Below are 22,775 nucleotides of genomic sequence, written 5' to 3'. Positions count from 1 at the left end.
CTGCCATCAGAGTATACTGCAAGGGGGGTGGGGGTGGGAGTGGGATGTATATTGTGCTTGTCTTTCTCTACACCCTCATTTCGGGAACAGCCTCAGGGTAAGAACGGACCCTTCCTCCCACAGAGGTCAATCCCGCCCCCCCCCCTCACAGTTCTTTCCCTGACAAGCTAGCTTTCGAGGAGCAGGCTTGCGGGCAGTCCTGCCGCCTGCAGTCGGCGGGCCGGCCGCGGCGGCTGCAGCCGAGGGAGAACTGGCGCTGACGCTGGCCTGGCGCCCGGCCCGTTCCCCGAGCCCTGCTGAGGGCGACCTCTGGCTGAGGGCGAGGCGGCCGGCGCGGCTCCCCTCCCTCCCCGCCGCGGAGGAGCCCCTGCAGGCGGCCCGGGGTGGCCCAAGGGCGCTTCGCGGGCGAAGGATGCTGCAGCGCTCCCGGGCGCAGCGGTGCCGCGTTGCTAGGAGGCGGGCGGGCAGGCGGCGGCGAGGAGGCGGCAGCGGCGGCGGCGCGCCCGGGCTGCGCTGCGGCGGGCCACTCGGGCGGGCAGGCGCTGGCGGGGCGGCGGCGGCGCAGAGGCGAGGCCGGGCCGGGCGGGCGTCGTCGTCCTTGGGCGTCCTCCACCCGGGCGAGGCGGGCGGGCCCTTCTGGCCGGGCCTGGGGCTGAGCCCGTCCCGTCGCGTCGCTGCAGGTGCGGATGTCGGAGGCGGCGGGCGCGCCGGAGGAGGAGGCGGCGGCGTCGGGGGCGCCGGGGGCGGCGGGCGGGCCGCCCGGCCTGCCGATGCCCTTCCTGCTGGTGCTGGTCTTCTTCGCCATGGGCCTGGGCGGCTTCCTCCTCTGCCGCGTGCTCAAGACGCGCGGCTACCGCTGCCGCACCTTCCGCGACGAGGCGGCCGCCGCGGAAGACCCGGAGGCGCGGGCGCAGCTGCACGACGGCGACGGTGAGTGCCGGGCGCGGGGCGCGCCTGGGCCCCCCCCCCCCCCGCAGAGGAGAACCGGCGGCCGGGCGGCCCCTCCGCTCCCCCCCCCGCCCCGGGGGCAGGAACCCCGGGCCGCTCTTGGCGGGGCTCCTTCCCCCCATTGCCGCCCTGGGCAGCTCTGGGCGCTTGAGAGCCAAGGGCGCCTCTCTGCCCGGCCTTTGCCTGGGGCTTAAGCAGAACTTCCAGAGCGGAGAGCTGCAGGCAGAAGTTCGGTGGAATCCTGAGAACACTTTCCCGAGAGTCAGCCTCACGGAATAAAATGGTACTTATTCCTGAGTAGACCAGTTGAGGACCGCTCCCTGGGTTTCGCAAAGTTTCTTAATTCACTTTTAATGCTTAACTCTGCCGGCCAACTGCGAATAATGTGCTCATTTTATACTAGAAACGTTTTACATTATTTAGCCTTAAGAGTGGCAGAGCAGAGCGTGTTCAAAATATTTAATTTGCTTTTATCGCATATTTTGGAGCAGGTGCTGGGTATTAAAATACCTGCTCTGATATTCTTGCCTTTGCTTTTATTGGGGTTGAGGGAATTTGGAGAAGCGGATGGGACCTCCGCGTAAGGGGAAGGACGGTCACTCTCCCTTTTGGGACTGCAAATGTTGGCTGAGGTTGGTGCGTGGGAGACAAGGAACCAAATCTCTGCCAAGCAGCCCTGGACAGATTGCAGCCTCGCAGCCGTCGTGTTATCCCCACCAAGCAGAGCTGAAATAGAGTTCAGGTCTGTGGTCGTCTACCTTCCAGCCCTGGCTGGGACCCCCCCCCTCCCACAGCAGAGTGGTACCCCCATGAACTAGAAGCGGGTGACGGGAAGCCAAGTGTCCTCTCATGGTTGACCCTGGCTCAGGCGGGCATCTCCCTCTCTGCCTGCCACCATCTTTTCCTGCCACCTTCAGTTTGTTTCGTCTTCCAGCTCGCTCTCTCCCCGTGCACCTTCCTTGGCCCCCTTTCCACCTCCTCCGTCTCCTGTGCTTTCTTCCTCCGTCACTCCACACCATCTTCCCTCCCTTCTCCAGCTCAGCAACCTTCACACGCACCGCTTCCTCTGGGCACAGCTCCAAGACCAATTTCTATTTATGTATACAATTTATGTATACCTTTAGCCATACATTCATATAACACTATCATCTCTGATGTCTGATAGACTTGCCTAAGCTGGAAAGAATAGGTTCCTTCCCCAAGAGCTTAACCTTTCAAACAACACAACACCAGTGACACGAGCAAAGGCCAAATCAGTTCCCGTGCAGCCAGAGCATGTTTGCCTCGACTCACATGAACACACAAGAAGCTGCTTTATACTGAATCAGGCCATCGAGGTCAGAAGAGTCTACTCAGAGCAGCAGTGGCTCTCCGGGGTATCTCTTTCGCACCTGATCCTTTTAGCCGGAGATGCCAAGGACTGAGTCTGGGACCTTCGGCATGCCAAAGAGATGCGCTACAACTGAGCCCCAGCGCCTCCCCATGGAACAGAGCCCCATGGCACTTCATGGAGGCTAGGCCTACCCAAGCAGTACCCCTCGTCAAACCGTTAGCCTTAAGCTCCGGTTTTGGGATTGCCGCGGACAGGAACTTGGAAAGTCAAGGGCATACATTTGTCCACACAGGCAAGTTATAGCAATTAGCAGATACCAGGTTGAGTGAAAATGGGCTTTCATTTTTCTGCCTCCCCCCCCCCCCAGGCCCCACCTATTCCTGAGGCAATTTTCTCATTTCACACAGGTGAGTCAGCTCCAAAACAGTACAGATCTCACTCTGATTTTTCGCCCAGCGTCCTTACTTTTCACTACAGAGGTTATAGAGGAAAGAAATGAGCAAGAAAGAAGAAAGAGGCAAGGGAGAGGTGATGGCAAGGGAGAGCAGACAGGAATGCAGTTGGTCAGGATAGGGTTAACTGGCTCAGCTCCAGCATTCTTGCAGCTTTGCCTTCCTCATTCCTTTCCAGGTAACCAGACAAAAATTGACTGCACATTTTCCTTTGCATCTTTACAATGAAAAAGGCTAAAGACTTTTTAAAAACGAAAGCTGGGAATTCAGAGAGAGAGAGAAAGCTATACTTCTAGGAGTGGGGTATTGCTCCCGTACACTTACGTAGCTATGGACTTGCTTCGGGGGGGGGGTAGGTGGGGGAATCCGCAGCTTTATTTAAAATAATAGATTTTATGCCAGTTTCTTTTCATGCCTCAATAACTGACGTAATCAACAATTATGAGGGGAGAGGAAGTGGTTTGTGTCATTGTAATCTTAAAGGCTTGAAATCGAGGGGGCATTTATGTCACCTGTAAAAATAGCCAATTTTAAAGCTCTTAACTTCAGGGGGGGGTGGGGACTGACCGTGAGGGATGTTTGGAGCATGGCTGTTCCTGGGACAGACGGAGGATAAAGGTGGAAGAGTCCTCCCGACCTGCCCAGGCAGGAAATTCCCGATGGGAAGGAGGGCGCGGGATCGACAGCTCATGGTTACGTCTCTCCAAGGGGCTGCTTGGTGGCATGCTGAGACCCAGCCCTGGAAAACCCTGATATTTACCGTGCCTTTTGAGGGGCTGGAGAGAACAAGCTGCCCAGCCACCCTTCTTTTGCAGGAGGAGGCAATCGGCTTTCCTTTGGGTGTTCTAGTGGGGGGGGGGCTGCCGTTCAAGGAGCTGCTTTCCTCACTGCACCATGTTCTTATTTCAGATGAGGACGAGGAGCTGAACGAGGACACGGTGGAGAAGATAGTGAAGTGCATCATTCAGAATGAAGGTGGGCTTCCCCGGCCTTTAGTTGCTGAGCATCTCCAGTGCCTGAGGGCATTGCTTTGATACGCCTTTTGGCTTTCTTCCCCTTGGCAGCAAATGTGGCGGTCCTAAAGGAGATGCTGCGGGAAGGCGAGGCTGAGCTGCCAGTGCCCGTACCCATGCCGGTGCCCATCCCCATGCCCAGGTGAGGAGCAAGCCAAGGTGCGGCGGCACTTGAGGAGCCAGTTCCCCAGTCTTGGGGGCTTCTCGGGGTGACCTGGAGAGCCAGTCTTGGAACTCCATCATCACGTGTCCTCTGGACCGCATGCTTGATGATGGAGCTGGAAGTCAGCTATCACAAAGAAGCTACGAAAAGGGCAGAGGGCAAAGGCCCTGGGGTGCTGATCCACATGCCCCCCTCTCCAAGTAGCACAGGCTTTACTTATAAGTCCCACCGAGGAGGAGGAGGGTTGACAAATGTCCCCGGGGGAAGATCCATAACTTTGGTGCCACCTCCGAGAGGACTCCTTCTCCAGTGCCCCCTGCTGCATCCCTGATGCCTGCCACTCCCTCTCCCAAGACCCTCTGTGTGCTTAAGGGGTCTGGGCAGGCAGATGAGATGGCCCTTGAGATGCCTGGCCAAGACTGTCTACCAAGCGCTTTAACCATCAAAAGTACCACATTGAATTGGACCCAGAACCCAGATCAAAGTTATGTTGGCCCTGCAGGCCACCTGTTAAGAATCTGGCTGCCCCAGGTGAAGTTTGCCACGTTGCAAAGGCAGCCCCATCCTCAGCAATACAGCTGTTTCCGTCTGGAGGTTACCAGGGCATGCGTGGCTGTGGCCAGATCCTCCAACTGGCAAATCAGCCTCAGTCGGGAAAAGGCACTCCAGGTCATCACCTCCCCCTGGATATCCCAGAGACCCTCCCAGCAGCAAGACAGACTCCACAGGTGAAGAGCACTGAGGGCCAAGCTACAAGCGACGAATGACACAGGTTGGACACTTGTCAGCTTCCCTCAAGTTTTGATGGGAAATGTAGGCATCCTGGTCTTGCAGCTTGGCTCTCCGACTGCCGTCCAATGGACTTTTCAACTGTCACTTGTCCAACGTTCCACCAAGCTGCCTACATTTCCCATCAAAACTTGAGGGAAGCTGACAAGTGTCCAACCTGTGTCATTCGTCACGTGTAGTTTGGCCCTCAGTTACGGATCAGGCCCCCCACCAGCAGTCTTCTCTGTCTTGATTCAGCCTCTCCATTCCATCCCCATCCAGTCCCGCTCTGACCCCAAGCGCTGGCTCAGCATTTACACTGCCTCCTGATCAAAAAGTCAGATCAGATTTTTCTGTCATCCACCTACTGGGGACTTTGGAAGTTCCATCTCTGGACAATCTCTTGCAACTGTTGAATGTAGATTTTAAACAGCATGAGAGATGGGAGGGGGGTGATCCTTGGGGCTCCCCAGAAGCCATTAGTCATTTCCATCTGTTGTAATTCAGGATAATGTCGGCTGATGGGGATGAACCAAGAAGTTCCGATGCTCAGTTTAGACCCTCCCCGTCATGAATTCTGGGACTGAACTGTATTCTTTCACAATTCCCCTTTTCTGTTGGGCTTGCACAGGGGAACTTCCAGGTAGCCTGAGTGCTATGGGTCTGCCCCCCACTCTGCCCTCCTTTGCTGATGCTTCGGATCTTCCGAGGAACTGAATTGATGAACGGCCACCTAGAAGGTTGCTTGTGAGGAGTTGCTTAGACCTAGCAGCCTGCGGCAATGCAGGCAGCAGCTTTTAGGAAGAGGGCAGTGACTGGCTTCTTTCCCCATTTCCTGCAACAGCCTCTGTCCCCATCGCAACAGCCAAGATGGCGGTGTGCCCCATCACCACACGGTGCACCTGGGCTCGACGCAAGCCCCGTGCATGCACTGCAGCCAGAAGAAGAGACACCCGCTGCATCGTCAGGGCCGGTCCAAGGAGGGCAAGAGCAAGATGCACCCTGGAGAGACCACGGTCTTCTCTGTTGGCAGGTATTTCTTGGGAGGGATTCGGCAGGATGTTTTGCCACGATCAGAAAAGAAATGGAAATGGAATCTTGGGTTTGCCGTTTCCAGCACTCGCCCGGTACTCTGACTGCCACATCCATGAGCGGGGAGGGTAGTTTGCAAGCTGCCTCTTGAGAGAAATTTGCCAGCTGAAAACAAACTTAAGACTGAAGTAGAATATCATAACTTGACAGAGCGACATAATCACATGCTAACTTGCTTGAGCCCCATTTTTTTTAAAAAAGAAGCAAATGAATGAAAGGAGATTTATTTCTGCGTATTCCGCGTTCCAATTCAACCCCGCCCCCCCTTCATCCAGTAACTTCACACAGCATTAAGACACTAAACAGTGATCCATAGAGATAAGAGCTTTACTTACCAATAAAACTCAGATGCATATCCTTTCTAATAACAACAACAACATTTGATTTATATATCACCCTTCAGGACAACTTAATGCCCACTCAGAGCAGTTTACAAAGTATGTTGTTATTATCCCCACAACAAAGCACCCTGTGGGGTGGGTGGGGCTGAGAGAGCTCTGAGAGAGCTGTGACTGACCCAAGGTCACCCAGCTGGCTTCAAGCGGAGGAGTGGGGAATCAAGCCCAGTTCTCCAGATTAGAGTCCCATGCTCTTAACCACTGCACCAAACTGGCGCTCTAGAATATATGCATAAAGACCAGTTACATCTTACATCAGAGGACCTTTGTTTACCGAATAAAAGATCAAGAGGGTTAATATCACCATCCCTTCAGAATTACATTTCCCAGGATACAGGGCACCCAAAGCCTGATCGACAGGACAGACAGATCTTACTGTAATATTAAGCACCTCAATGCTGAAGTCATACTTTTGTTATGGGTTTGAAATGCTTCTGGGAAGTAACACATTCAAGGTTAAAATCTTAGTTATGGAACGAAAACAATGAAAAATGTTTACAGTTTGAAAGGAACTTTCTCACCTCGCTGCAAGATTGAGCTGACCTGTAGTTCAGTCTCTACAGTTAAAGAGAAAGAATCTGCCTACCGAGGCAAATGTGCTTCTTGTGTGTGTGGTTAGCTTCAGTCAGGGCTTTTTTTCTGGGAAAAGGGGTAGTGGAACTCAGTGGGTTGCCAGCATAGGGGGCAACTCCTGGCGGGAAGTGGTGCCCCTGGTACCACATGCGCAAAGTGTGCAGACGTTCCCGGGACCACGCAATGACGTCACTTTGGGTCAGCTGGAACAAGGGGGGAGTTTTTTAAAGTTTAAATCGCCCTCAGCAAAAATGGTCACATGGCCGGTGGCCCCGCCCCCCTGATCTCCAGACAGAGGGGAGTTTAGATCGCCCTCCGCGCCAGTGGCGCGGAGGGCGATCTAAACTCCCCTCTGTCTGGAGATCAGGGGGTGGGGCCACCGGCCATGTGACCATTTTCAACAGGTGCCGGAACTCCGTTCCACTGCGTTCCTGCTGAAAAAAGCCCTGGCTTCAACAATGCTCGCATAGGATTTTAGGAGAGGGATCCTCAGAAAAATCCCTTAGCAGTGAACAGTGCTCCAGGAAACACCAGCCAGCCAGGCCTTGGTGCTTGCCTAGACTAGCCAATCAGCATTGGGAAGTATCCTGTCTTCCCAGTAAAATCCGCCCACCCTGGGCAAACTGCGGTGCAGGCCTAAGCAGAGTTACTACTCCCTTCTAAGTCCACTTCAGGAAGAAATGGGTGCTCCGGTTTCTTGGGTTTTCACCAGTGTACTGAGCACTGCCTGCACTTGCATGGGGTGCTGTGCGCGCGTCACTGTGCATGCCTGGTGGGCAGGGCAAAGTGTTGCAAAGGACAGTGGGAAACATTTATGACATGCGGTGTAGCAGACTCAGAGGAGGAAGCAGGCAGCCAGTGCGAATTCCAAGGCTATTCGATGTATCGGAAAGAAACGTAGATCTGGTGTTCAGCTTAACCTTATGAAACCCATTACACTGAGATAAAAACTAGTTCAAGCGTTAAAACAAACTAAAGCTAATTAAAGCATGAAGTGCGCTTTTTTATTTATGTTTATTTTAAACATTTGTATCCCATACTGATTAATGGAGCTTTAAAGACAGCTGCCAACAGCCAGATTACAGACAGACAGTCAGAATTTTAAAGAGGTTCAATACGGAGGGAAGAGTATAAGAAAAAGAGCACATTAAATGCCAATTGCTCAGAGCGATGTGAGAAATTCAGTATCAGCAAATCATATAATTTCTTTCAAAAACAAGCATTTTATTAACAAATCAGGAGGGCTAGGCAGAAAAGGGCAGAGAGTGATGAGAGAGAAAAAAAGACACATGTCCATCAACAGATCAACAAAGCCTTTAAAACATCTTGCTTATTTTTAAAAATCTTGTTCTGGCTCCTGAAGGAGAGCAGTCAGACGAAATCTATGGGGAAGGAGTTGTATATCGTGGGGCCACAGCTGAAAAGGCCACATCTTTCGTGCTCACTTATTTCCATTCCCGGGGGGGGGGGCGGGTCCCAAGAGGAGGGTCTCTAATGCTGAGCTCAGCTGATGGGCAAGGAGTCTCCCAATCTCCTATGAATTCTGGGTTTTGTCCCCATCTGGCTCCCTTGCAACGGTACTCACAGTGAGCCTCCTTAACGAGGCCTCTGCACCATGTCTTGTCTTGCAACGACAGGAGAAATAACAAGTGTGGGAAAGAAATCCTGCCACATGCCTATGGTTGCCAAGTCTGAGTTGGGAAATTCCTGGAGATTTGGGAGCGGAGCCTCAGGAGGGTGGGGTTTGGGGAGGGCAGGGACCTCAGTGGGGTATAATGCTATAGAGTCCACCCTCCAAAGCTGCCATTTTCTCCTGGGGAGCTGAGCTCTGTAGGCTGAAGATCAGCTACAATTCTGGGAGAACTTCAGCCCTTCCCTGGAGAACACTTGGAGGTTGGCAACCCTTCCCTCCGTATCCTCTGCTTGCCTGAAACCCACTACTCAATATACTAATCAGCAGAGTAAGATTTACATGACAAAAAGGGTCTGAATTCTGCATGAGACCTGAACCAAAATTCACCAAAGCCTGTAGCTCAATAAACTCATTTTCTGTGTTGTAAAACAGTGCAGAGCAAGAAGGCCTTGTGGGCCCCATACTGGAGTCTGTGGCATTTTCTTACCACCAGAGGAAGGCTCGCTGGTAAAAAAGACTTCCAGGAGCCCCGACACTTTTGCCTTCAGGAGTTAACATTTTTCACAAGTTAAACAAGGAAGTCCTTTGTATTCTGTAGGGTGCTCTCTCAAGCAAGTGCATCTGAGACTGCAGACGGAAACAAATTTGGTTTTCTTTAGGAAGCTGATATCATCCTTGCCCTTAAAACATCTCAGAACCAGTGAATATGATGCAGGACAATATCTTATCCCCATTCATTTAAGTCCATGCAATCAGCAGTTGGGACAGTCACTAAATAATACATGGCAGAAATTTGAAAAGAAGCATAACATTCAAATACAGGAAAACAGAGATGATATATTGCTGAAACAAAAATTTAAGTCATTTGACATTATTAAACAATGCGAGTAATACCCAGTAGGGTTGTCTCTACATTCACAGACAGTACCCAATAGCATAGTCTACAGCCTCTGTCCTTTTACCAAAGTTTCCCTCTCAACCAGTTCCTTACTGCATAGCACAGCCCTATTTATTGCCTGCTCAAGAAAGCCGACACTAACAGGGAAGTTGCTGCAGCGACAAGATTCATTGTGAGATGCAGAGCTGTGTGAACCCTCTTTTCTTGCCTTCCATTCTTACCAGAAAATGTCTTGATTTAGGGTTGCCAACTCCAGGTTGGGAAATTCCTGGTGATTTGGGTCCACCCTTTGGAGGGGATGACCTCCGCGGGATATAATGCCGTACAGTCTACCCTATGCGGCTGCTATTCTCTCTAGGGGAACCACTCTCTGTTGTCTGTAGATCAGTTGTAATTCTAGGAGATCATCAGGTCCCACCTGGAGGTTGGCAACCCTACCTGGATTCAGTCTGCCGGTGGCCAAAGCCTGCTTCTGAGTACTGGGGCACAGTGGAGGCTTTGAAGAGAGAGGCCACTCATTCGCTGGGACTTTGGTAGCCATAAAATGTCTCCCTTTGGGAGAGTCCTGACTGATCAGTTTTTTATTCCCTTCCCTTCTACCTGGGAAAGAAGAAAGATTGACAGTCCTGGTCAAGGGAGTCTTACTGATCCAGTGACCAATCAAGAACCTCAGAGGGAACCAGGAGAATGGCTCAGTGAACAAATGTATTGATAGGAATGGGCCTGCCTTTAAAGCTCTCTTTCTTTGTAGGGAGGGACTTACTAGCCTGCAGTGCTCAATTAAAGAAGACAAGACAGAGACTGGCTTAGGGCCGACGCACCCGGCAGAATTTCAGGGGTGGGAACAGGTGCCCTGGAGTTATGCTGGCAGATGGTGTCACTTGTGGCAAAAACCAGAGGTGATATCATGATGCTGGGGGTGAAGCTCTAGGATTTGCCAAATCTCTATGGTTAAACCATAAAGTTTTTGCCAAGTCCTAGATTTCCCCCCTGACATCGTGACCGTGCTGGTGTGCCCACTCCATTCCCTCCAATTCTTTCCCTGCCGGCTTTTGAGGCTCCAGCAGACAACAGCAGGATTTCTGTCCAGTGGCACTTTAGAGGCCCACAAGATTTTCAGAGTGTCAGCTTGCAAGAGTTAGAGCTCTCTTCTTCAGAGCTTTGAAGCTCTAACTCTCGAAAGCTTACACTCTTAAGCTTTTGAGAACAGATAACATGAATCTGTCTTGGCAAAAAGCAACATGAAACAGGAATCCAGTGACACCTTGGTATTTTTCTGTCTTTTTGGTGAGGAGCAACTGAAAGGTGATCAGCATGATAAGTTTTTTGGAAACTCACGAGAAAAGAGGGCAACCACTCTGCACAGAAAATCAGCTAGAAGGGGATGATGGAGATTTTTCACTCCTTTCCTTTCAAATTGAAGGAGCCCCGTGGTGCAGAGTGGTATGCTGCAGTGTTGCAGCTCAAGCTCTGCTCACAACCTGAGTCCGATCCTGGCAAAAGCTGGGTTCAGGTAGCCGGCTCCAGGTTGACTCAGCCTTCCATCTTTCCGAGGTCGGTAAAATGAATACCCAGTTTCCTGGGGGTAAAGTGTAGGTGACTGGGGAAGACAATGGCAAATCACCCTGTAACAAAAAGTCTGCCAAGAAAATGTCATGATGCAACATCCCCCCATGTGTCAGTAATGACTCGGTGCATGCACAGGGGACTGCCTTTACCTTTATCTCCTTTCAAATTAAATAAGCCCAGCATCTCCAGGCTTGATCCAGCACTGCCTCTGTTACAGATTACTGGTCCCTGGTCTTGGTGTTCCGTTCTTCCCTGGTGTGCATGGGCCCAGTTCAGCTCAGGAGGGGATTTAAACCTTGCCCCTGCTCTGTTTTCCTGCTCTGAAATAGCTCTGAGGAGCTGCTACTTGCCCTGTCGTGGAAACGTGTGTAGCCTATTGTGGTGGTGGTAGAGAGTGCTGTCAAGGCATAGCCAGCTTATGGCAACCCCTGCTGGGGGTGGTTTGCCGTTGCCCGCCTCTGCATAGCAACCCTGGCCTTCCTGGGAGGTCTCCCATCCAATGACTAAGCAAAGTCGATCCTGCTTAGCTTGTGAAATCTGATGAGCGCAAGCTTCCTCAAGCGGCTTCCCAGGGCTGTTTCAGGTCGGAAGAACGAAGAGGAAAGGAAGGCTTAAGGCCCCTCTCCGTTCGTACTCTTGTCTGGCTTCATTTGGGGCCACACGTGCCTAGGAGGCGTGGAACTCCTGCCCCTTCTCTGCTGACCCAACCCAAGGGGTATGCCTGAAGTTGAGCCCTTAGGCTGGCTTGGCATCTGGTCCTCGGGAGACCGGGCAGCCCCGGACCTCTGTCCTTGCAGGACGGCCTGTAGATTGTTCTGGCTTTTATTTTTTTTGTCCTAGATTCCATGTCACCCATATCGGGAAGAAACCTGCTTCCCACGGCTCACAGGGAGAGTCCCTTCCTGACAGCCAGCAAGATCTTGGCCCTGGTGACCTGAAGCCTGAGACTCGGGAGGGGTCTCAGAACGGAACAGTCCCCGTGGATCAGCCAGCAGGTGCTCTGAGGGACGGAGAGCCAAAGGAAGCCTGTAAAGATGAGCCCGCCCAAGGAGAGAGTCTCTTGGATGCAACGGCCAGTTTAGACGTTCCCAAGAATGGACTGGAGAGGAAAAAGCACCACCAGGCAGGCTCACTGCAAGAGGCGGACCTCCTAGGTACTGCCGCAAGCAACACACGTGACCCACAGTTTTTGTGTCCTGCAGAGCTGTTTGTCTCAGAAGACCTGGACGAGGTGGAGAAGCTGGCTAAGAAAGCTCATCCCTCTGAGGATGAGCGTTTTCAAGGGGCAGCTAATGACATGTCAGGAAATGAAAGCACTCAGGTTCTTCAAGGAGGTTCTCACCTAGATCTACCTGGAAATGAGGTCCATAGAATACAGAGTCTAGAGCAACAGGTAGGTTTTCTCTTGTTCCATAGAGTCCCTCGTTTTTCTTTCTTTGCACCAGAGCTGGGAAAAGCAGAAAACACAAATGCCACAAGTATTGGCCCAGTATCAGTCCAAACAGCCTGTTCAAAACCCTGCAGTGTTCAGACGCCGCTGAATGAGCCGCAGATTGTATCTCACAAGTTTTCTTGAAATGGGGGAGGAAGAAAAACAGTCATGGAATATGTACATATGTCTGTTAGGAAATTAATTCTGGGAGCAAAGTTAACTACTGAGAATTAGTAAGGTTTAATGAAAAAGAAGAATGGAAAGCAGGAAGAGATGCAAGGATCTACCAGAGCAGAGATCAGAAAAGAATAGTAGGTTATGATAGCATCAGAGACTCCTCAATTATCAAATGGCAGAGATGTAAAATCTCTTTAACATCAAAAATGTACAAACAAAATGTACGAACATCCTACTATATAAAAGGCGACCTATATTGGCGACGGCTCACCTTTTATCCTGGCGCAACCACACTCTGAGGGACCTGTGAGTATGCCTGCACCAGGCGCAGAGTAGGGCTGCCATTCCCCTGCCTGGGGTGGGGAATCCTCTGCTCCCACCCTTGACCCCCCCCCCCACTTACTTGACTAGCAGGGGGACATGCTCCCCAGGGCATTCCCTCCGGGCGACGCAGTGCACTCCTGCACTCACAATGGCCAGATTTGGGTCAAAACGTGCCCCACAGCAGGCCTGTTTTTGGCTGAACTGTGCCTCGCAGCAGGCCTATCGAGCACGGGAGTGCTCCCAGGCCACCCTTTGACACGTGCAATGTCATCGTGCAAGCCAGCACACGTGCATGCAGCAAAGACCCCAGAGCGCAGCGAGGTAGGTGGCAGGCTCCCAGTATCCCGCCGGGGGAGTCAAGACCTGGCAACCCTACCTCAGAGTGGCTGCCGTGGGAAGGCCTGCCGCACCAGCCTGGAGGAGGCTGCCACCACAGGAAGGCCCAGCATGGGCGGCCTGGCCCTCCAGAGGCCGTTTTCAAGAGCGGGAGTACTGCAGGGCTGACACACTGGCCCCTGGAGTGCTGCATTCCACAGCGGCCCGATTTCAGCCCCAAATGGGCCAAAATCAGCCTGCTGTACGGCCCTGAGTCAGGCTTCTCTGGAGGGCTGTGGGGCCTTGGGAGGGCCACACTGCCTGGCGGTGCAGCCCTCTCAAGCCCATGCAGCAGGGTGGCCTGGCCCTTACAAGGCCCCACTAGAGCCCATTGTAGTGTTAAAGACAATGGGCTTTGTTGCTAGTATACTAGGAAAGGGTCGATCCAAAACTGGTTGCAGACACCAGTGATATTAAGAGACATGCTGCAAGCAGAAATGAAGAAATATCTAACTAGTTGCTTAATGTTAAAAGGGGGTAGTCAGGAAATCCGTGAAGGGCGGAGAAAGTGCTTTGTAGAAAGGTGGGGTAAAAGTTATTCAAGTCTTCTAGTTCCGTTCCAGTATCAGAGGACTACACAACCAACTTAGAAACAGCAATCCTTGTGTTGCTGGACAGTTAGAGAGGATGAAAAAAATGGATAAAGCCTGTATTTGAAATGACAGAAATTAAAAATTCCAGAAAGGTAGTCATGTTAATTTTTTGCTGAAAAATTAAACAGGAATTTAGAGGCACCTTAAAGACTAAATGTATTTCCAGCAGACACGTTCATGCTAAAGAGAACTCTGACGCATGGAAACTTATACATTTAGTCTTGAAGAAATTAAGAATAACTGTATGCCATGTGAAATAAGACACAAGTATCTGGCACAGAATTATTATAGGAAATTGATTCGTAGTCTATACAGGACATTATTTCAACATACAGGATGTCATTTCAACACCTCAGGCAGAAATGGAATAGGCAAAAAATAAGTGACTGTGTGGTGGTACCCCAGATCTTCTGAATGGCCCTTGCTCTGCCTCATGGTAGGGCTGTCCCTGATACATGTAGCTTAAAGTTCCCAGATTTGCCCATTCCACTCTGCTAGTTTGCAGTTGCAAGAATCACTGCTGTGGCACTCGAATCCCTTATCTACCTCATAGAGCCGCAGCAGAGAGGACTAATTAACTCCTGCTTGTCGGTCTCTTTTGGGGCTTCCTGGTGCTTAGGAAGAGCAAAGATGGCTATAACACATTTTCCCTTCCAGCACTGGTGCCCCCCGTCCTATGGCACCACATCCCATTTTCCTTCTGTGCCGCCCGCTGCGCCAGTCAATTAGCAGAGCAAAGCATCGTTCTGACAGCTTCCTGGCAGCCAGCTCAGCCCCGAGGTGGGGGTGGGGGAGGTCCTGGCACAGTGACTGGGGTACTCTCTCTCGTGGGGGGGGGGGGCACTACCTGCTCAGGGCCTCCTTTCCATGCAAGCTGCCGCTGTGATTTTTTCTCTCTGCTTCTCTTTCTCACCCCTATTTTCCCAGGAGAAGAGCTTAATGGTGCCAGGCCCAGGAGTACCTGTGTGACGTAAGTGCCACGCTCGCTCTCCCTGTCAACAGCAGGGACTGGGTTTGGGCAATCTTGTGTCTAAATAACCCACCCTGGGCTTTGTGGTGGGAGAGGGCTGCTGACGGGCCAGTTCTGACATGCAAATGGGGATTCCCTCTTCTCTCAGAAGAACTTGTCACGTGATGCTTTGGCTTTGGGCATCAGAGCTCCTTGAGCCCAGTTGCTTGGAGGGGGAAACAAACTCCTCCCTAGTGCCCTGCACCTACTCCCCAAGGGACCAAGTCTGTGCCTGCGTCAGCCCCAGGGCTTCCCCCAAGTTATGCAGAGAATTAGAATAAGAACACACCTTGATTGTCACCCGCTCCTCTGAATTCCATCCTTAATCACACAGCGAAGAAGAGAATCTGTCTGGGTGCTAGCATGCTAACACCTTGGTTGCCAGATTCTGGGTCAGTGTCAGAGACTGCCAACTTAGATCTCAAATAACTTCACTGCATGAGTCCAAAGATGCATGAGTTAAAGCTTTTATTGATAACCTAAGAGTTCAGTACAGAAGAACCTTCTTGATAGGAACGGCTGTCCCCTCCCCCGGTTAAGCGTTGCATTCTTCAGGCACTACCCACTCTACTCCCCCCAAAACTAGCTCTAGGTTCACATCTAATAAGCTGCAGAAAGTAAAATGAAAGTAAACAAGGTTGTTGTTTTGACTAGGACCAGGGATCCTCTTTGTCTCCCTGGCAACCTAGATAACTGCATTCCAGAGCATCTCCTCCAGATAACATTTCCCCGGCAGGACTAACACATACAAGGCTCCGTGGCACTTTCAAAGCAGGACACAGATCTGGTCTGCCACAGCACCCCCCACCCCCCCCCCGCCCCATGAACCCCTCAAAGTATGGCAGGGGCCATCCTGACAGTCGGCTGTTCAGACAAGGGGAGACCTCTCCTTGACCCCCCCATCTTAGCAACCCAAGCCTCCTCCTAGCTTGTGGGTGGTTTCATGAGGGATTTATCCCCTCTCTCAATAAAATTCAACCACCAAGCCAGTTTGTATGTTTAAAATATTTGTATGCCGCCTTTCCACAATGGTGTCCAAGATGGCTTACAACATTGATTCTAAAAAACAAACAATATTATAACAATAAATCCCAAACAGCTGCAATGGCAAACACACTCTGTGACATAGGAGAGCCATAAAGCCGACACAGCAGCAAATGCCCAAGAAAATAAAATTATCTTTAGGCGATACCTAACTAAAGGCAGCAAAGATGCCCGATACCTTCCACAAAATTGGCTCCCTGTCTGAGAAGGACCTCTTCCCGGTAGCCACGTTGGGCAGAGCTTCCGTCCCTTACCTCGGCGCGCAGGGCAGGTTCGTGCGGGAGGGGAGCCCCCAGCCCAGGACTCCAGACCATTTGGGCCTTTGCCACTTTGGCGCTGAGCCCAGAAACAGCCTAGAAGCCAGCGTCGAGTGTTCATCGCTGGTGTGATTTGTTCATTGTGTCGAGTTCCTGTCTATAGTCCCACTGCATTCTTTTCAGCCTGGTGAAGTCTTTGAACGCTTTTCAAAGGCAGTGGTGCATATAATACATTAAAATAATCTACCCAGTTGTTTGGATAACTGTGGCAGTCATCCTTTCTCGTGAAGGGGCACAGCTGGTGTGCCAACACTTGGAAAAAGACGTTTTGAGCCACAGATCATCCCAGGACAAGTCCCGGTCTAAAAGCTCTCCTGTGCTGCAAGGCAGCTCTTTAGGAGGACCGCACAAGCAACCACGCCCAAGCCCTTGTGTACCCCGGCAAATGCAATTGCCTATAGATTTCCCCAGTTTTAGCTCTAATACAAATGACAGACCGCTTGGATCGTTAGCCTGGCCTCTGAGCTAGCACGATCGGGCTGACAAAGGGAGCCATGTAACCAGGCAGTGGGAAATAGGGCCGCCTCCTTGTCCAGTCTGGTTTGGGGGTTATTTAATAGCTGCGTCGCGGAAGAGCGCTGGAGACCTTGCACATTGCTGTAAGCAGCCTTCACGAAGCAGCAAGAACTGCAAGAAACAGCAGGTAGGAGATATGTTAATCTCTCAGCCAAGGACAAGTCAAAGTCATTGGAGGATAACCAAGAGACGGGAGAGGCATCTGAGATTTCTGGAGGCTCGGCTTGTACTCTCTTGGCAGGCAACCATCTGCGGCGGGGGGGGGGGGGCAGGATGGGGGCAAAGGTGACTCACTGACTCGCACTACATCCCCCCCCCCCCCGTTAGGTAGTGCATTTGTAAGACAGAGGAGGCGGAACGTTTGCTTTTGCCCACTGGAGGGACAGCAGGCAGGCAGCAGGGGAGACTGAAGTAAGTGTGTGTGTGTGTGTGTGTGTGTGTGTGTGTGTGTGTGAGAGAGAGAGAGAGAGAGAGAGAGAGAGAGAGAGAGGCAAATGCTTCTTCCTCATCAGTGAAAGGTGTGGGGGGGGTTCTGTGTCTGGGTCATGGGGCGATCGAGCTGGGGACTCGGCTCCCAGCCCTCGATGGGGTACAATTGAAACCTTCGCCGCCGGTGAGGAGCCTGGGTGTGACCTTGGGTGCCACACTTTCAGTGGAGGCCCAGGTCACGACCGTTGCCAGCTCTGCCTTTTTCCATCTTCGACAGGCCAGGCAACTGCCGCCCTATCTTTCACCCCGGGACCTGGCCACAGTAATCCATGCAACGGTCACCTCCAGGCTAGACTACTGCAACTCACTCTATGCTGGGCTGCCCTTGGGCCTGACCCGGAAGTCACAGATGGTCCAGAATGCAGCGGCACGCATCCTTACCGGAACGCCAATCCGAGCGCACATTCATCCTGTGCTGTGCCAGCTGCACTGGCTCCCAGTGGAGTTCCGGATCTGGTTCAAGGTGTTAACCTTGGTGTTTAAAGCCCTTCACAGACTGGGACCTGCATACCTGCGGGACCGCCTCTTCCATTATGTCCCCTGCAGGGTGTTGCGCTCTGCAGACAAGCAACTCCTGGTGGTCCTTGGCCCAAAGGACATCCGTCTGGCCTCAACCAGGGCCAGGGCTTTTTCTGCCCTGGCCCCGGCCTGGTGGAACACTCTCCCACTGGAGATCCAGGCCCTGCGGGACCTGTTACAGTTTCGCGGAGCCTGTAAAACGGAGATGTTCTGCCGGGCCTTTGGCTGAGTGCCAGTGGGTGTCCTCCTTCTATCTAAGACCAGCACTTCTTCTGGGGCTGCCCTTGGCCATCTGCTGTGCCCGTATACGGACTCCCAATATTTGTTTAAATAGCCTGCTCCTGGACTATTTTAATGATTTTTAAAAAAATTATTATTGACTAGAAACAAAGCCTGTTGTGGGGAAAAATACAACGGGCTCTAGAAAGGGGAGAGTGGGCAGGCAGGCATTCCCGCCTCCTCCATCACTGATCCCAGGTGGTGAAGGAGGGATGTGGGCATTGCCACCTGATACAGACCTGATCGCAGCAACATGAAGGGATTATTATTATTATTATTAATTATTATATTTCAATTTATATACCGCCCATCCCCAGGGGCTCTGGGCGGTGAACAGTTAAAATCGATAAGAACAAGAACTAAAACCAATATACAAACAATAAAACAAATTAACGAAGTGCAGTGGTGGGGAGAACCCTCCCTCACCCCTAAGGTGGGACATGGCACCACCCCCTTCAATCACCGAACACCTGGCGGAACAGCTCTGTCTTACAAGCCCGGTGGAACGATAATATGTCCCGCGTTCCACCAGGCTGGGGCCAGGACTGAAAAGGCCCTGGCCCTGGTTGAAGCGAGGCGGGATTCCTTAGGGCCAGGGACCACAAGTAAATATTTATTCGCTGATCGAAGCGATCTCCGGGGAACGTACAGGCAGAGGCGGTCCCGAAGATGTGCCGGTCCCAACCCGCTCAGGGCTTTAAAGGTAAGAACCAACACTTTGAACCTGATTCGGAATTCAACCGGAAGCCAGTGCAGCTGGCGCAGGACAGGTGTGATGTGTGACTGGTAAGGTATACCAGTCAGGACCCGCGCCGCCACATTCTGGACCAGTTGTAGTTTCCGAATCAGGCCCAGGGGTAGCCCAGCGTAGAGTGAGTTACAGTTTCAACCATGCCGGATGGTGGGCTTTGCTACCTGCTGCACATCTGATACAGGCTGGGTAAAAGGGAGCAGGCATTGCCACCTGGTCCACTCCTGATCCCAGCCAGGTGATGGGAGAAGGGGCATTGCCTTCTGCTCTGTGCCTGATTATGGCTGGGTGAAGGGGGGGCAGGAATTGTTGCCTGCTCCTGATCCCAGCTGGGTGAAGGGGTGGGTGGACATTGCCACCTGTTCCATGCTGGGTGAGGGGAGGAGTGAGCACTACCTCCTGCTCCTTGCCTGATCCTGACAGGTGAAGGCAGGAGGTGGGCTTTGCTACATGCTGTGCTCCTGATCCCAACTGGGTGAAGGGGGTGTGGGCATTGCCACCTTCTCTGCTCCTGATTCTGGCAGGTTGAAGGGGGCGGAGATTGCTGCCTGCTTGGCACCTGATTCCAACAGGGTGAAGATGGGGTGGGCATTGCTGCCTGCTCCGTGCCTTATTCCAGAAGGTTGAAGGAGACGGGCATTGCGAACTGCTCCAATTCTTGTCCCAGCTGAGGGAAAGGAAGAAGGGAATTGACTCCTGCTCTGTGCCTGATCCCATGCAGGTGAAGGTGCTGGGCAGGCATTAGCACCTGCCAATGCCTGATTCGAGCTGGGTGAAGGAGGCGGGTATTGCCATCTGCTCTGCTCCTGATCCCACCTAGGAGAAGGGGGTGGGCATTGCCACCTGCTCTGCTCCTAACACCAACTGGGTTAAAGCAGAGAGTGGGCATAACCACCTGCTCCACTCCTGATCCCAGCTGGGTGGGGGGGAGGTGGGCATTGCCACCTGCTCCGCGCCTAATACCAGCTGGGTTAAGGCAGGGGCAGGCATTACCACCTGCTCCGCTCCTGATCCCAGCTGGCTGAAGGGGGGGAGGGCATTGCCACTTGCTCCACTCCTAATACCACCTAGGTTAACGTGAGGATGGACATTGCCACCTCCTCTGCTCCTAATACCAGCTGGGTTAGGGTGGGGGGATGGGCATTGCCACCTGTTACGCTCCTAATATCCACTGTGTTAAGGTGAGGGATGGGCATTGCCACCTGCTCCACTTATAGTACCAGCTGGGTTAAGGCAGGGGGTGGGCATTGCCACCCGTTCCGTTCCTAATACCAGCTGGCTGAAGGGGATCGGGCATTGTCACCTGCTCTGCACCTAATACCAGCTGCGTTAAGGCACGGGTTAAGGCTCTGCTCCTGTTCCCTGCCTGGGCTTCCCACCACGGCATGTTTTCTGGAGCGATATGGTGAGTTACCTGGGCTTTCCTCTGCCGCAGCGCCCTCTGGTGATGCACCAGGGTATAAAGTGAGTTGTCTGAAACATGCTTACTCAATTATATAGTAAGATTTTATGCTTTTGTGATTTTAATGTATCTTTTAATGTTGTTAGCTGCCCTGAGCCCATCTTTGCGGTGGGCGGGGTATAAATCGAATAAAATAAATAAAATAATAAGTCACAGGAGATCTGCAATGCTAAAGGATCTGTCTATGTAAGAGATCGGTGAGAGGATCAAATTCTTGAGATCTCTAAATTTTTTTACTTCCATGAGATCCAGTGGTTCTTAGTGGTTAGTTTGCCAGAGCAGGATTTGGGTGCCTCAGGTTCAAATCCCTGCTTTGCTGGTTGCTGGGTGACCTTGGGTCACTCATTCTCTCTCAGCCTAGCCTACCTCACAGAGTTGTTGTAGGAGGATGAAATGGCTGCACTCTTGGAAACGCTAACAGGATTCCAGTGAGTTTCTGAGAAAAAGGCTCGAGTGACAGGTGCCATTATCCAGAGGAGTTAGCCGTGTTAGTCTGCAGTAGCAAAACAGCAGAGTGTCCAGTAGCACCTTTAAGACTAACCAATTTTATTGTAGCATAAGCTTTCGAGAGCCACAGCTCTCGTTGTCAGATACAACTTTATTGTAGCATAAGCTTTCGACAACAATGCCTAATGGTTACAGCTGAAACTACCCAAAGATTGGGCTTACAACATCCTCCTCTGACAATGTACAACTGGTCTGAAACAGAAATAAATCTGAGCTCCTTAGGATGTCAAAATTGATGAAGGTAAAGGTAGTCCCCTGTGCAAGCACCGAGTCATTACTGACCCATAGGGGGACGTCGCGTCACGACATTTTCTTGGCAGATTTTTTTACGTGGTGGTTTACCATTGCCTTCCCTAGTCATCTACACTTTACCCCCAGAAACCTGGGTACTCATTTTACCGACCTCAGAAGGATGGAAGGCTGAGTCAACCTTGAGCTGGCTATCTGAACCCACCTTCTGCCAGGATTGAACTCAGGTTGTGAGCAGAGCTTGGGCTGCAATACTGCGGCGCAGAGTGGTAAGCTGCAGTACTGCAGCACAAGCTCAGCTCACAACCTGAGTTCGATCCTGGCGGGAGCCGGGTTCAGGTAGCCGGCTCAAGGCCTTCCATCCTTCCGAGCTCGGTAAAATGAGTACCCAGAGTAGATGACTGAGGAAGGCAATGGCAAACCACCCCGTAACAAAAGTTCGCCAAGAAAATGTCATGTTGCGACGTCCCCCCCCCCCCATGGGTCAGTAATGACTCGGTGCTTGCACAGGGGACTCCCTTTACCCTCAAAATCGATACTGGGGTGGAAACCTGAAGGCCAACTCATGCTGCCTTTGAGGCAGGGCAAAGCCTGTCGTGGCTGCAGTAGGCAACCCCGCGGGCCCCCTTTCAACCCCGCCCCCATTTTCTCTTCCAGAATGAAGCTGCTCCAGGCTCAGGCTGCCAAGCAGAGTGATGCACCAGGGGCGGCCTCCATGCCCCCCCCCCCCAGAATGAGACCACTGGATCCCCAGAGGGCCATGCAGAGCAGGCCTGGCCCAGGAGAGCTCCAGGGTACTTGGCGCTGCCACCGCGGGGCAAGGACGCGTTGCTTCAAAGAAATCACTTGGCAAGAGCCTCATCCCCCCTCATCCCGGTGCCCCATTTTGCAGCAACAGCAGGACCACGTCATGGGATTCTCCACACTCCGGGAAAGCCCAGCTGCCCCCTACTGCCCAGCATCAGCACAATATACGGTGCTATACATGGTCCCGGGCACGGAAGGTCTCCGCTCCTGGCGCAGGGACACAGTCCTGACTCCTTGCCGCTGCTGCCATTTTGTATCCACCAGCCAGCCAGCAATTCCCTCTTAGGACAGTCCCGAGAGACTCGGGGTCATTCGCTGTTTGGTGCGGTTCCTTTGTGGAGGGAAGCCGCCCTGTGCTGCTATATTTCAGCAATAGCCACATTCTCCTGCATGTCGGCCAGGATGAGCAAACTAGTCAGTGTTAGAAGCACAGCCCCTGCTTAGAGAAGTCGGCCAGCGTGGGTGGCTACAGAAGGAGGGTTGTGGCTTCCGCCATCCCCAGTCTGTAGTTTTGACAAGCCTAAGTGGATCAAGGCCAGGCCAGGACCCAAATTGCCTCCCCAGGCCCGTGCTGAGCTGGCAGTGGGGCACTGGACTTGATAAAAAAGGGTGAGTTAGGAAGTTATGCCCAAAGAAGTGGGCAGAGCTGCCATCGCTAGGCACACACAAGTTTGGCATTTCCCAGCATCGGAAGGGCCCTTCCTCTGGACTGCAATAACGACCGACACTCCCCAGAAAAGGGTCTGCTAGCCATATCTGCCCCCACCCGTCAGGAGCAGCCTCAGGAGCTCCGGTGCTCCGCTTGAGATCTGCGCACATTCCCAAGCAAGGCGAGAGGCCTGCTTCTGGCAACCTCTGCTTGGGAAGTCTGGTGATGGCTGAGCAGAGGGGCTTGTACACCTAGGGACAGAGACCAGCTTCTCTCCAGCTTTGGAGAGCAGCTCAGTAAAAGCTCCCCGAGGCCTCCCTCCCTTCACCAGCCCTGCTCCACTTTGTGCTCCAATTCAGGCCCTGGGAAGCCACCAACCACGGCCACTTCTCCCTTCTCTCCTCCCTTGCCTTCTTCCATATTGAACCACTGTGTA

The 22,775-nt window shown here is 52.4% G+C and overlaps 1 protein-coding gene across 1 annotated transcript; it reads left to right on the top strand.

The window, feature by feature from the left end:
* Window positions 1–686: 686 nt before the first annotated feature.
* RELL2 (RELT like 2) lies at window positions 687–22,735 on the top strand. Its single transcript, XM_054984820.1, has 7 exons — window positions 687–930; window positions 3,643–3,708; window positions 3,798–3,888; window positions 5,522–5,710; window positions 11,681–12,233; window positions 14,669–14,711; window positions 21,541–22,735. Exons 1-6 carry the CDS (start codon window positions 687–689, stop codon window positions 14,708–14,710), a joined length of 1,185 nt encoding a protein of 394 aa, XP_054840795.1. The 3' UTR covers window position 14,711; window positions 21,541–22,735.
* Window positions 22,736–22,775: the final 40 nt, after the last annotated feature.

Source organism: Eublepharis macularius, chromosome 7 (assembly GCF_028583425.1).
Source record: "Eublepharis macularius isolate TG4126 chromosome 7, MPM_Emac_v1.0, whole genome shotgun sequence".
In the NCBI taxonomy this organism is placed as follows: domain Eukaryota; kingdom Metazoa; phylum Chordata; class Lepidosauria; order Squamata; family Eublepharidae; genus Eublepharis; species Eublepharis macularius.
Note: the sequence above shows the minus strand (reverse complement) of the source record. Positions and strands in the feature narration are given on the sequence as shown.